General features: G+C 43.5%; 1 protein-coding gene and 1 pseudogene across 1 annotated transcript in view; one reads left to right on the top strand and one right to left on the bottom strand.

Moving 5' to 3' along the window:
- PELI2 (pellino E3 ubiquitin protein ligase family member 2) overlaps positions 1 to 3,439 on the bottom strand; it is a 196,725-nt gene extending 193,286 nt beyond the window's left edge. Inside the window, exon 1 of the mRNA XM_019451718.2 lies at positions 2,878 to 3,439. Within this exon, the coding sequence (XP_019307263.1) occupies positions 2,878 to 2,954 (77 nt within the window). The 5' untranslated portion in view covers positions 2,955 to 3,439. The remainder of the gene's footprint in view (positions 1 to 2,877) is intronic.
- Positions 2,953 to 10,873, top strand: LOC128772835 (60S ribosomal protein L6-like; annotated as a pseudogene).
- The last annotated feature ends 1,826 nt before the right edge of the window (positions 10,874 to 12,699 follow it).

Raw genomic sequence — 12,699 nt, 5'->3', positions numbered from 1 at the left:
ATCAATAAGAAAACCTACTAGAAATTCTTTACCAATATTTACATCCCAGATGATCAGATATGCAAAGTTGATGTTTGATTGTTATTGTTGTTTTAAGAGGGCACTGTCTTGAATCCGATGGATAGGATATGAATTAGTAAGGGTCTCTCTCTTTTTTTTTTTTAATGTTTATTTTTGAGACAGAGAGGGACAGAGCGTGAGCAGTAGAGGGGCCAAGAGAGAGGGAGACACAGAATCAGAAGCTGGCTCCAGGTTCCAAGCTGCCAGCACAGAGCCTGATGTGGGGCTCGAACTCAAAAACTGCAAGATCATGACCTGAGCTGAAGTCAAACACTTAACTGAGCCAAGTAAGGGTCTCGTTAGAGTCTACCTACTACTCACTATTTCCCCAGCATTCTTCAATGTGCTTGATATTTCTAGAGAGTCAGAAATCTACTCTCGAAAGAAAGACAGAAAAGAAAAAAGAAAAGAAAAGAAAACAAGCAAGCAGGCAGTCACGAAGGAAGTTAGGAAGAAAGAAAGCAAGCAGGCATGAAGGAAGGAAGGAAGGAAGGAAGGGAGGAAGGAAGTTAGGAAGAAAGAAAGCAAGCAAGAAGGAAAAAAAGAAAAGAACAATTCTTCTCAAGTATTCAAAAACCTGACCAGTATCTTCTCAGTAGTCTGATGTCAACTCACATTTCACTTCCTCAGAGAGACCTGCCCTGACCCCCTAGCTAAAGAAAGCAATACCTACCTGGGGCAGACATTCCCTAAGTTAACCTCCTTCTGTTGAAAATTTGGCAACACCTGACATCGCCATTTATTATCCATTTGTTTACTCGTTTGTTTCTGCTTACCCTGTCCCTCCACACTAAAATGAAAGCTCCTTGTTCACTGCTGGATCCTCAATGCCTAAGCAGTGCTGGCACATAATAGGTGCACATATAACTGCCGAGCGTCTGGTCCAAAATATTCAAGTGCCAACTATGTCATACTTAGTGTCTCCTGGAAAACCATTAGTCAGGGACAAAGCACATGCAATGAGTAATGCATTTACATAGCCTACTTTAGAGTAAGCCTATGATACCAAGACAATCCTGGGTATAAATCCTTTCCACGGCTTTGGAATGCCCTGCACTTCCAGCTAGAAACGCAAAACCTCTCCAGGCCCACTCACACGCTGCTTCTCTGAAACATCTCAACAATGATTTCCTCAAAAGGAAATAATGAAATAAAGTTCTGGCATAAGTTAATCTTTCCTGTCAGGTTCACAGAGTATGTTAAACATGCTTTGAAGCCAGACACACAAACAAAATCAAACTCCACAAAATTAGGTTGGGCTGAAGTTACATAAGACCAGCTAACCTCCTGCTTTCTCCCTCATTCCGCCCTCCTTCCGGTGAACTCTGACATCTGTCTTTTCAGCACAATTCAGATGCAGATGACAAAAACCGCTTATCTGCAAACTTCAAAATAGGTAATGAGATTTCCAATATTATTCCACTTAATACTGTAGCAACTGTACCAACAAAGTGAGGAGGAATAGACAACTTCCAGCTGTACGGTGTCTGGAAGCTTCTCTTAAAAATTCTCTTCAAAATTATTTTTAAGCCCACACTTACTTCAAGGCATTCAGTTATCAAAACACGTTTTTCAGAGTTCCCTGAGTTTTTCCATACCCGTGGCTCCTCATATGTGTGAGAAGCCTACCTATCAGCACAGATGACGGTCTGAACACAGGTCTTTCAAGAGAGAGGACAAAAGCGCGGTTCCCAGGAGTGACACATCCAAAGGAGAAAATAATCCTTTCTCCTCCTAAATATTAAATCCAAGTTGCTTCCTCTCCCGAGTTTCCTGCACTTCCCTCCTCCCCATTCTGCTCCCCTTTCACTGCCCACTTTATCCTGCTTTAATCCTACGAAGCCTCTCTCCCGGCTTATTAAGGGTAAACAATAGAAATGTCACAAGGAAACTCAGGAAGTAGATGAAGTCTCTAATTGCCGCCGTTTAACGATTGTGGATAATTACTATCTTCAAAATGTGGTTTTCACAAGCGGAGAGGGAGCCGAGGCGGGCGAGCTCCACGCCGCCAGGAGCACATCAGCGAGGCCGCGGCCCGGGACGGAGGGGATGCGGCCCCGCGCCCCGGGGCCCCGGCAGGCGCAGCCGCGTCCCTGCCCCCCCCCAACCCCCGGACACTGGCGGCTGGGAAAGCTGAGGGCCGGCCTGCCCGCCCAGGTCACAGACAGTTCACAGCCCCCGGCTGCGGCTACCCGCGGCGGTCACCATAACAATATGCAAAGCGCTACCCGCGGACACCCACCCCGCAGATCTCGCTGCCCGCGGCAGCCAAGCCCGCAGCGCCGCGCTCCGAGTTCCGGGACCCGAGACCACAGTCCCCCGGGGCAGAGGGGTCCCGGGGACCGGGCTCCACCGGCTTTTCAGCTTCGCCAACTGGGGGATCTCCTCCGGCCGCGAGGTGCCTGCGACGGTGGCGCCTTGGCCCGGTCCCTAGCGACCCTCCCCGACCCAGGACGCGCGGGGAAGTCGAGCAGGGGTCCCCCGTGGTACGGACCGGGACTTGGTCCCTGAACGCTGCGCCTCGCGGGGCGCGGTGTCGCCACAGTCCCTCCCTTCCCGAGGCCGGCCCCGCTCCGCCACTTCCTCGGCTGCCGCCGTCCTCCGCCGGGAAGGCGCGTCTCGGTGGTCTCTGCAGCACCCCGCGCGCGCTGATGGGGAGCACAGCTCCGCCCGGGCCCCTGAGCCGCCCCCGGCGCCCCAGCCGTCCCCAGAGAGCGCCCGAGCCGTCCTCCTGGCCCCGCTCGGAGATGCGGGCGCCCGGCAGTCACCCAGCCCGGAGCGCTCGCCGCCCGCCGCCTCGGAGATCTCGGGACTCACCCTAGTACTACTAGCTCCCCATATTTCACAGGCTCCTTATTGGGGGCGCAGTGCTCCTCCTGGCCGGGGGAAAACATGGAGCCCCGATCGGCCGCCGCCGCCGCCTCCTCCGCCGCGATCCCCGCGGAGTCCGCGCCGCCGCTACAATCCCATCCTGAGAACGGGGTGAGCGCGCCGGGGAAGGGCACGGCGGCGAAGGGGGCGCGGGGCGGCCAGTCCCGCGGCTGCTCCGTCGTGGCTGTGCGGCTGCCCCGCCGGGCTCCCCGGAGCTCCGCTCGCCGCCGCCGCTCCGAGCAGGACTCGGCAACAAATGGGACCGGGCAGCAGGGGGACCTGCCCGCGCCAAGCGCCGCCGCCGCCGCCGCAGCCGCCGCCGGAGCCCCGCCAGGGAAGGAGGGAGGGAGAAAGCCAGCGCGGGAGGGGCGGGGGCAGCGGGCGGGGGAGGGGCGGGGGCAGGACCGCTGAGCCGCCCCGCCGGCGCGCGGGCAGGTGGGAACCGCCCGGCCCTCCGCCCGAAGCCGCGCTGCCCCCCGCCCTCCCCGCGCCCCCTCCCTCTGGCGCGTGGGGCGGCCAGCACCCTCTCCCGCCCCCCTCGGGCCCCGCGGTGGATCGGCCCCCGTGTTATGTAAACATAGAGTAAAAGGGAAAGGAAGTTCTTAAAGGAGCAGCTCTATTTTTTTTCTCTCGCTTCCTTCCCCAAACTTACAGCAAGGGGTTCTCAGCCCTTGCAACCCAGTTCTCTAGCTGCTGAAAACTGCAAAGGATCCCGGAAACGCAGTCCTCGAGGTTCCCAAGCCTAGCCTAGCAGTCCCGGGTTTCCTTAGATGTAAAAAAAGAACTTCCTCTCGGAGTTAGAGAGCATTTGCTTTCTCGGTGCCATTGTGTACATCTGTAACACACGCACCTGGGCGCCTCCTCCTCTTCCAAAATCAAGTCTTTCAAAGCTTGGAGGTATCTAGAAATCTGGAGAGTTTTGCTAATTGGTGCTGGATTAGAGGGAGTTTTGAGTTTTGAAGGCACTTGGAGCACCCTGCCAGTGTATAGGGTATAGCTACCCTGTTTGTGGTCAGCAAAGTTCCACAGGATTAAAAAAAAAGGGGGGGGGGGTTGGTTTTTGGGTTTTTTACTTTTCTTTTTTTTAATCCATACTCCATCCACTTTTCTCATACCCTCTTTCACTACCCTAAGAAATTTAAGAGGAACTTACCTGGGTGAACTTTTTAGTGAATATAAATGTTCCTTTATTACCATAATGTAGACAATGCACTATGCTATGGCTTTAATATGGTTTGGGGTATAATAGATGTACTCACTGCTGTTTTTCATCATGCAGGATTTTATTGTTTTACCATTTATTAAGCACTGGTAACATGCTGGAAACTGCATATTATTGCCAGTCACTGCCTCCCAAGTCTGCTAAATATTTAAAGAAATAAATACTGCAAAAGCTACCCTGTGTATAAACAATGACTGATTAGCCGTGACCCTAAGGAAAGGGCTAGAAAAAAAATAATTACATCTATCACCTTCCACTCTGCCATTTGCCACCCTTTGCCTAACATTCTCTGACACGTTATTACTACAGTTACATGATGCTTCAGAAAATTTTACTTCAGTTATTAACTGATTTTTTTTAATTGAGGCTTTAGAAATAAATTACTTCAATAACTATAGCTACACCGTTGGTAAGCCAAACACACACACACAACAGTGAAACCATTAACCTGTTTCAGCTAAGTACAGAAATTCTACACTTCAACTGAATACAGCTATTCTGCACATTTTATAAATTCTCTGTATTTTTAAATATATATTCTGTTTTACTTTAAACCAACAATCCTTCACTAACGGGTTAAATGTCTTCTCACTAGTGTTTTGATGTGAATTTCTGTCTGAATTTGTTTGATTAATGTTACCTTCATCTGTGGACTCTATGCTTCTACTTACCATGTAGAAGTGTTACTAGCAAAGATCTATCGGAATCATGCCATAGTTATGCAGTCCCCTGTTATTATAGTACTTGGCCCTGTCATTCTAACTTCTCCAGGCTTGTTCTGTTGCTGCTACTGCTCTCTAGGCTGCAATTACCTCCTCCCTCCTTCTCTCTTGGCATGCTGTGCTTTTGTGCATTGCATTACACTATTCTGGCTCCATTTCCTCCTTGCTGTGCTCTGCATCTGCTCTTAGGAAGATAGAAACAAATATTTATTAACCTCCTACTAAGTTCCAAACACTAGCCTGAGAGTGTCCCATAGGATGTCCCAGTCTTCGAAGGTTCTTCATTCTAGCTGTCCGCCCATGGTGCCCCTGATTTTCAGAAGGGCAGCGCTCTCTGTTCCCCCAGCATGTCTTTGAGCATGTTTATAGTTCTGACGCAGGTCTGTCTTTATCAGAATTATTTAGGAACTGTTGCTTTGAATAAGTTTTTGTATCAGGGGAGACTTTTATCCTAGGCAGCTCAGGGCTTGAAGACCAGGTTTATAAATCACTCCCAGACCTGAAAGCCTCAGGAATGTATACAGCCGCCAGAAGTGGAAATCCAAATGAGCACATGGGCTGAGTGAGGACTGCGGCAAATTGGCGAGCCTGTGCCATCTAAAATGAGCATCGCTCTTCTGCAGATAATGGTTACCATGTGACAATAACAGGTCACTGTTGCTAAATTTAACTTTTCTTAAAGCCCATATCCGAAATTTTATGCCAAATTTCCCAATTTCCAACTGTCACGCAACTCATTCAAGTTGATTTTTTTTAACACTTTTTTTTTTTTACTACATTGGGCTCAAGGTCTGCAAATTTGCGTTCTCTGATTTCAAGGAAACTTACAAAGGTAAAGGTAAAGGAACACACACACACACACTCTCTTTTTTTAATCTTTATTTTTGAGACAAAGAGACAGTGTGTGAGTGGGGGAGGAACACAGAGAGAGGGAGACACAGAATCTGAAGCAGGCTCCAAGCTGTCAGCATGGAGCTCCATGGGAGGCTCAACGTGGGGCTGGACGCAGGGCTGGATGCAGGGCTGGATGCAGGACTGGATGCAGGGCTCATCATGGGGCTCCTCATGGGGCTGGAACTCACAAACCACGAGATCATGACCTGAGCCGAAGCCGGATGCTTAACCGACTGAGCCACCCTGGCGTCCCAGTAAAGGAACACTTTTACGTGGTATCAAATGGCAGCGATGGGAGGGGAGCAGAGCAGTGGGGCATAAACTTAACTTTTTCAGAGTTGGTGACTTATGTCCCTTTGCAAGGCGGCTTGCACCTTTCTCTGCCCATCCTTTTTAGAGTTTTCTGCTCACAAGTTAAGCCCACTGGAACATTACCCCTACCATCCCTAGCTAGTATTAGGAATCGGGTTGTAGCATAAATTTATCTCTTCTTGAATGTAACTGTTTTAGTTTGTAGCTTCAGGCTGATGGGACAATCTGGCTGTGCCATCTGCCAACCCACCGAAAGCCACGGTGGGTTTGACCGACCTAGCTGCCAGGGCAGACCCGCCCATCCCCTCCCTGCTTGCCATTCCATTTACATCTCTCCTAAACTACTCTCCTAAAGAGGATGGCCCACTCACTGCATCCCACAGGGAGTTGATGCTATTTCTTGGGCTACTAAAGGCCATATGTTTACTACACAAATAAATAATGTAAGGCTTTCTCTTGATTTCTCTCCCTGTGATGTCTACCTCTTTTAAGTTAGAATGAAAACATTTAGTGAAGAAGTTTGCTTGTCTTAACCATACTCTGAATGAAGCCAATCAAAAACCTTCCAGTACTTCCAGAAGAAAGAGTCTAATTTTTGATCACTCTATATTCTACCTTACATGTTTATGTTTGCAGACTTAAAAGAGTAAAAGGATACTTTAAAATCTTATTTTATTTTAGTCATCCATAGTCTCATTACCCAGAAAACAGCCTTATGACATTTTTTTGTGGATTTCCTTCATCTTTTTTATTTTTAATTTTTTGACAGAGCAGTGATAATATGATTTGTAATCACCCTTTATACAGCTTGTTACCTCCCCCCGTTTTCACCTCATGTTATATTGTGAGTTTTCTCTTGTCAATAAACTTCATAAACATTTTTGTTGTTTTATCATATATGTCAGCTTCTACTAACCATTCTTTTCTCGTGGAACATTGGGAAGATTTCTAAATTTTGGTTTTATAAATAAACATATTTGCATTTGCTATTGCTGCATGAGAACAGACTCCTACAAGTAAAATTATTACATCAAAGGGTACAAACACTTTTAAGACCCTTTGATGCATATTTCCAAAGTGTTTTCCAAAACGGTTATGCCTGCCAATTTACACTGTAACTAGCAGTAAATGAGAGAGCTGCCTCAGGGAACTCTCACCAGCTTTTAAAACCCTTGCTAATGTGACAGGTGATCATTTTTTATTTGCATTTCTTTGATTGCTATTGTGAGGTGTACCCACTTTTTATTATCATGGTAAAAAACGCATAACATGAGATCTACCCTCAACAGATTTTTTTTAGAGTACTGTATGGTATTGTTAACTCTAAACACAGTGCTGTCCAGCAGCTCTCCCTAACTTTGTCATCTTGCATGACCGAAACTTTATACTCCTTGAACAGCAATTCCTCATTTCTCTCTCCTCGCAGCCCCTGGCAACCACCATTGCACTTTCTACTTCCGTGAGTTTGACAATTTTAGATACCTCGTATAAGTGGAATCGTGCATTATTTCTCCTTCTGTGCTGGCTTAGTTTTTAGCAAGCTGTCCTCAAGGTTTACCTATGACGTGGCATAAAACAGGATTTCCTTCTTGTTATGGCTCAGTAATATCCATTTTATGTATACACTACAATTTTTTTTAGAGGTTCATCTGCCAGTGGGCCTACAGGACAGCTACAGGTTGTCCTCACCACTTGGCTATTGTGAATAATGCTGCAATGAACACAAAAGTGGGGATCTCTTTGGGTGCCTGACTTCAGTTATTTCGAGTAAACACCCAGAAGTTGAACTGCTAGATCATATAGTTAGTTCTATTTTTAATTTTTTTTTAGGAAACTCCCTTTAGTTTTCCATAATTGCAGCACCATTTTATATTCCCACGAGCGGGCACAAAGGTTCCAATTTCTCTACATCCCCATCAACATTTGCTACTTTGGGGGTTGTTTTGTTTTGTTGATCGTGAACATCCTAAAAGGTGTGAGATATCTCATTGTGGTTTTGATTTGCGTTTCCCTAATAATTGGTGATGTTGAACATCTTTTCATATATCTGGTGTTTATCTTCTTTGGAGAAATATCTATTCAGTTCTTTTGCCCACTTTTAAGTTGGGTTATTTCTTTTTTTGCTATTGAATTATATGAGTTTCTTATGTTTTTTGGATATTAACTCTTTATCAGACATATGGTTTGCAAATATTTTCTCCCACTCTATAGGTTGCATTTCCACACTGTTGGTTATTTCCTTTGCTGTGGAAAAGCTTTTTAGTTTGATGTTGTCCCATTTGTCTCTTTTTGCTTTTGTTGCTGGTGCTTTTTGGTGTCAAATCCAAGAAATCATTGCCAAGACCAGTATCATAAAACATTTCCCCTTTGTTTTCTGTTAGGAGTTTTACAGTTTCAGATCTTACGTTCAAGTCTTTGATCCATTTGAGCTGATTTTTTTGTATGGTGTAAGATGAGGGTCCAATTTCATTCTTTTACATGTGGATATCCAGTTTTCCCAGCACATTTATTGAGGGGACTCTCCTTTTCCATTGTGTCTTCTTAGCACCCTTGTTAAAGATTGGTTGACCATATTTGTGTATGATTGTTCCTGGACTCTGTTCCATTGGTCTGTAAGTCTATCTTTATGCCAGTACCATACCGTTTTGATTACTGTAGCTTTGTAATATGTTTTGAAATCAGGAGGTGTGAGACCTCTTATTTGTTCTTTTTAAGATTGTTTGGGCTATTTGGGGTTCTTTGTGTTTCCATATGAATTTTAAAATTGTTTTTTCTATTCTATTAAAAAGTTGGGGTTTTGACAGATTGCATTAAATCTGTAGGTTGTTTTAGGTAGTATGAACATTTTAACAATACGAAGTCTTCCAATCCACGAACAGGAGATGTCTTCCATTTATTTGTGTCTTCTCTCATTTCTTTCATAGATGTTTCGTACTTTTTAGTGTAAAACTCTTGGCTCCTTGGCTTATTCCTAAGTATTTTATTCTTTCTTATGCTACTGTAAATGGCATTGTTTTCTCAGTGTCCTTGTCAGATAGTTCATTGTGGGGGCATCAAAACACATCTAATTTTGGTATATTGATTTTGTGTCCTGCAACTTTACTGAGTTCTTTTATTACCTCTAACGGCTTTTTTCTGGTAGAATTTTTAGGCATGTCTACATATAAGATCATGTCATCTGTGAGCAGAGATAATTTTACTTCTTTTCCAGTCTGGATGCCTTTGATTTCTTTGTCTTGCCTAACTACTCTGGTTATCTTGCCTAACTGAATAGAGGTGGCAAGAATGGACATCCTTGCCCTTTGTTCCTGATCTTAGAGGAAACACTTTCAGTTTCTCAGCATTGAGTTTGATGTTAGCTGTAGCCTTTTCATACGTGGTCTTTCTTATGTTGAGATAACTTCCTTTTATTCCTGGTTTGAGGTTTTTCTTGTTTTGTTTTGTTTCAATCAAGAAACGGTGTTAGATTTTGTCAAATGCTTTTTCTGCCACATATTAAGAGCATCATGAGATTTTGATCCTTTATTCTGCTAATGTGTCGAACCATCCTCATACAGCAGGGATAAATCTCACTTGGTCATGGTGTATGATCCTTTTAATATGCTGTTAAACTTAGTTTGCTAGTATTTTGTTGTGAATTTCTTCATCTATATCCATCAGGGATACTGGCCTGATGTTTTTCTTTTTCTAGCTTTGGTATCAGGATAATACTGGCTTCATAAAATGAGTTTGGAAGTGTTTCCTCTTCTTCAACTTTTTGGAAGAGTTTGAGAAAAATTGATGTTAATTCCTTAAATGTTTAGTGGAATTGCTCTTTCCCATCTTGCAAGATGACAGGTGAAATGCTGAGAAGCTCAATACTGAAGAGAAGAAACCTGGGGCACTTGGGTGGCTCAGTCAGTTAAGTGTCCAACTTCTGCTCAGGTCCTGATCTTGCGGTTCGTGTGTTCAAGCCCCGCATGGGGCTCTGTGCTGACAGCTCAGAGCCTGGAGCCTGCTTTGGATTCTGTGTCTCCCTCTCTCTTTGCCCCTCCCCCACTCACAAAAATAAACATTTAAAAAAAAAAAGTAACCTCAAGACTAAAACACCTAAAAAGGGGAAGCCCCACTGCAGCTGAAATCCTGTCCTAGTCAGAGGAATTGGCAGATATTCCCAATCAGCTACGTATTCCAGAAAGGCCATGTGCAAGAGGAAGTATTCAGCAGCTAAATACAGGGTTGAAAAGAAAAAGAAGGGGAGGGTTCTTGCTACTGTCACAAAACCAGTTGGTGGTGACAGAATGCGTAGGTATAATCCTACTGAAGATGTGCCTCAAAAGCTGTTGAGCCACGGCTAAAAACCTTTCAGTCAGCATGTGAGGAAGCTGCAAGCTAGTATCACCCCTGGGACCATTTTGATCATCCTCATTGGGTGCCACAGGGGCAAGAGGGTGGTTTTCCTGAAGCAGCTGAGCAGTGGCTTGCTATCTGTGACTGGACTGCTAGCCTTCAACTGAGTTCCTCTGTGTAGAACACACTAGAAATTTGTCACTGGCACCTCCACCATTGATATCAGCAATGTGAAAAATCCCCAAATATCTCACTGAGGCTTGCTTCAAGAAGAAGCTGCGTAAACTCAGACACCAGGAAGGTGAGATCTTCCACACGGAGAAAGAGAAACATGAGATTATAGAGCACTGCAAGGTTGACCAGAAAGCTGTGGACCCACAAAGCTGTTCCTCAACTTCAGGGCTACATCCACTTTGTGTTTTCTCTCACAAATGGAGTGTACCCTCACAAATTGGTGTTCTAGATTTCTTACAAAGAACCTAATTAAATAACTGATAAATGATAGATGATACATAGATAGATGATAGATAGATAGATAGATAGATAGATAGATAGTGGAAGTCACCAGTGAAGTCATCATCCTGGAATTTTCTTTGTTGGAGGTTTTTGATTGCTAATTAAATCTCTTTACTAGTTATAGGTCTGTTCAGCTTTTCTATTACTTCACAATTCAATCTTGATAAGTTACATGTTTCCAGAAATTCATCTATTTCTTTTAGGTTATCCTGTTGGTTGGTGTAGTTATTCTTTGTACTTTTGTAATCCTTTTTATTTCTGAAGAAGTGGTAATATTTATTTTATTTCTGATTTTATTTACTGGAGTCTTTCTCTTTTATGCTTAGCTAGTCTAGCTAAAGACTTGTCGACTTCATTGATGTTTTCAAAAAAAAACAACTCTTAGTTTTGTTGATTTTTTTCTATTCTCTATTTTGTTTATTTCTGCTCTAATCTCCATTGCCTTCCTCCTGCTAACTTGTGGCTTAGTTTGTTCTTCTTTTTCTAGTTCCTCGGGGGGTGGGGGTAGAATTAGGTTGTTTATTTAAGATTCTATGTCTTTTGTAGTATAGGCATTTATCATTATAAAGTTCCCTCTTAGTACTGTTTGCTGCATCCCATAAGTTTGGTATGTGGTACTTTTATTTTCATTTGTCTCAAGATACATTGTAACTTCCTTTTAATTTCTTCTTTGTCCCATTGATTATTCAAGAATATGTTGTTTAATTTCCAAATATTTGTGAATTCTCTAATTTTCTTTGCTATTTATTTCTAGTTTAATTCCATTATGGTCAGAAAAAAAACATGAATATGATTTCACTCTCCTTAAATTTGTTAACATTTGTTTTGTTATCTAATGTGTGACCTATCCTGGACAATGTTCTATTTGTACTTGAGAAAAACGTGCGTTCTGCTGTTGCGTGAAGGTAGTCACTTTCTAAACAGACACATGGTTGGGTCATGTTGAACTTGTGGTCAATAAAATTTTAACTTTTTGTCAGGTGAATTGCTTTTAAGCGGGACACATTTCACCAGGAACTGTATAACTGAATTACTGAATCTAAGTGAAATATTAAATATTTATTTCTGTTATATTTCCAATTTATTAGGTTTAGGCTATTGTATAGGTCCTTTCCCCCCCTCTTTTAAAGAGGCTTTAATTATTGTAATAAGTAATACATACAGGTAGTAAACAATTCAAATAATACAACAGAGTGAAAAATGTTTTACTCCCATTTTCATCCTGCCATTCTTCTCCCTAGTGGACACCACTGTTATCAATTTCTTGTGTATCTTTCCAGTGCTATTCCTTGTATATATTTGTATAAATAATATTTAAGAAAACACACAGAAATAGAAGCACACTAAACATACTATTCTATACCTACCTCCTTCCACCTACCATGGAGACCAGGAAAGGCCTCTTTAAGGAGGGCTTTGAGCAGATAGCGGAATTATGACAAGACAGAGTCACCTGTGCAAAATCTGTGGAAGATCCAAGGGAACAATGATATTCCATCTAGAAGATATAGCAAGTTCAAATGTCCTAAGATAGAAATGAGCTTGGCCTATACTAGCAGCAGAATGAACTCCATGTTGTCTAAACTTACTGAATGAGCAGGAAAGTATTATAAAATTAAGTTGGAGATGTAGGTAGAAGCCAGATCATACAGGTCATCAGGATAATGATGTGAACATTTGCTTTGCTTCTCTGTGATACTATAAATCACTAGAGAGTTAGGTATGGTTGTTGAAACAATAAAAACAAAATCACCCAACAATGTTACCTATGTA

The sequence above is a fragment of the Panthera pardus genome, unplaced genomic scaffold (assembly GCF_024362965.1).
Source record: "Panthera pardus isolate Hobbes unplaced genomic scaffold, ASM2436296v1 HiC_scaffold_24, whole genome shotgun sequence".
NCBI lineage: Eukaryota > Metazoa > Chordata > Mammalia > Carnivora > Felidae > Panthera > Panthera pardus.
This window is presented reverse-complemented; position numbering and strand designations above follow the sequence as displayed.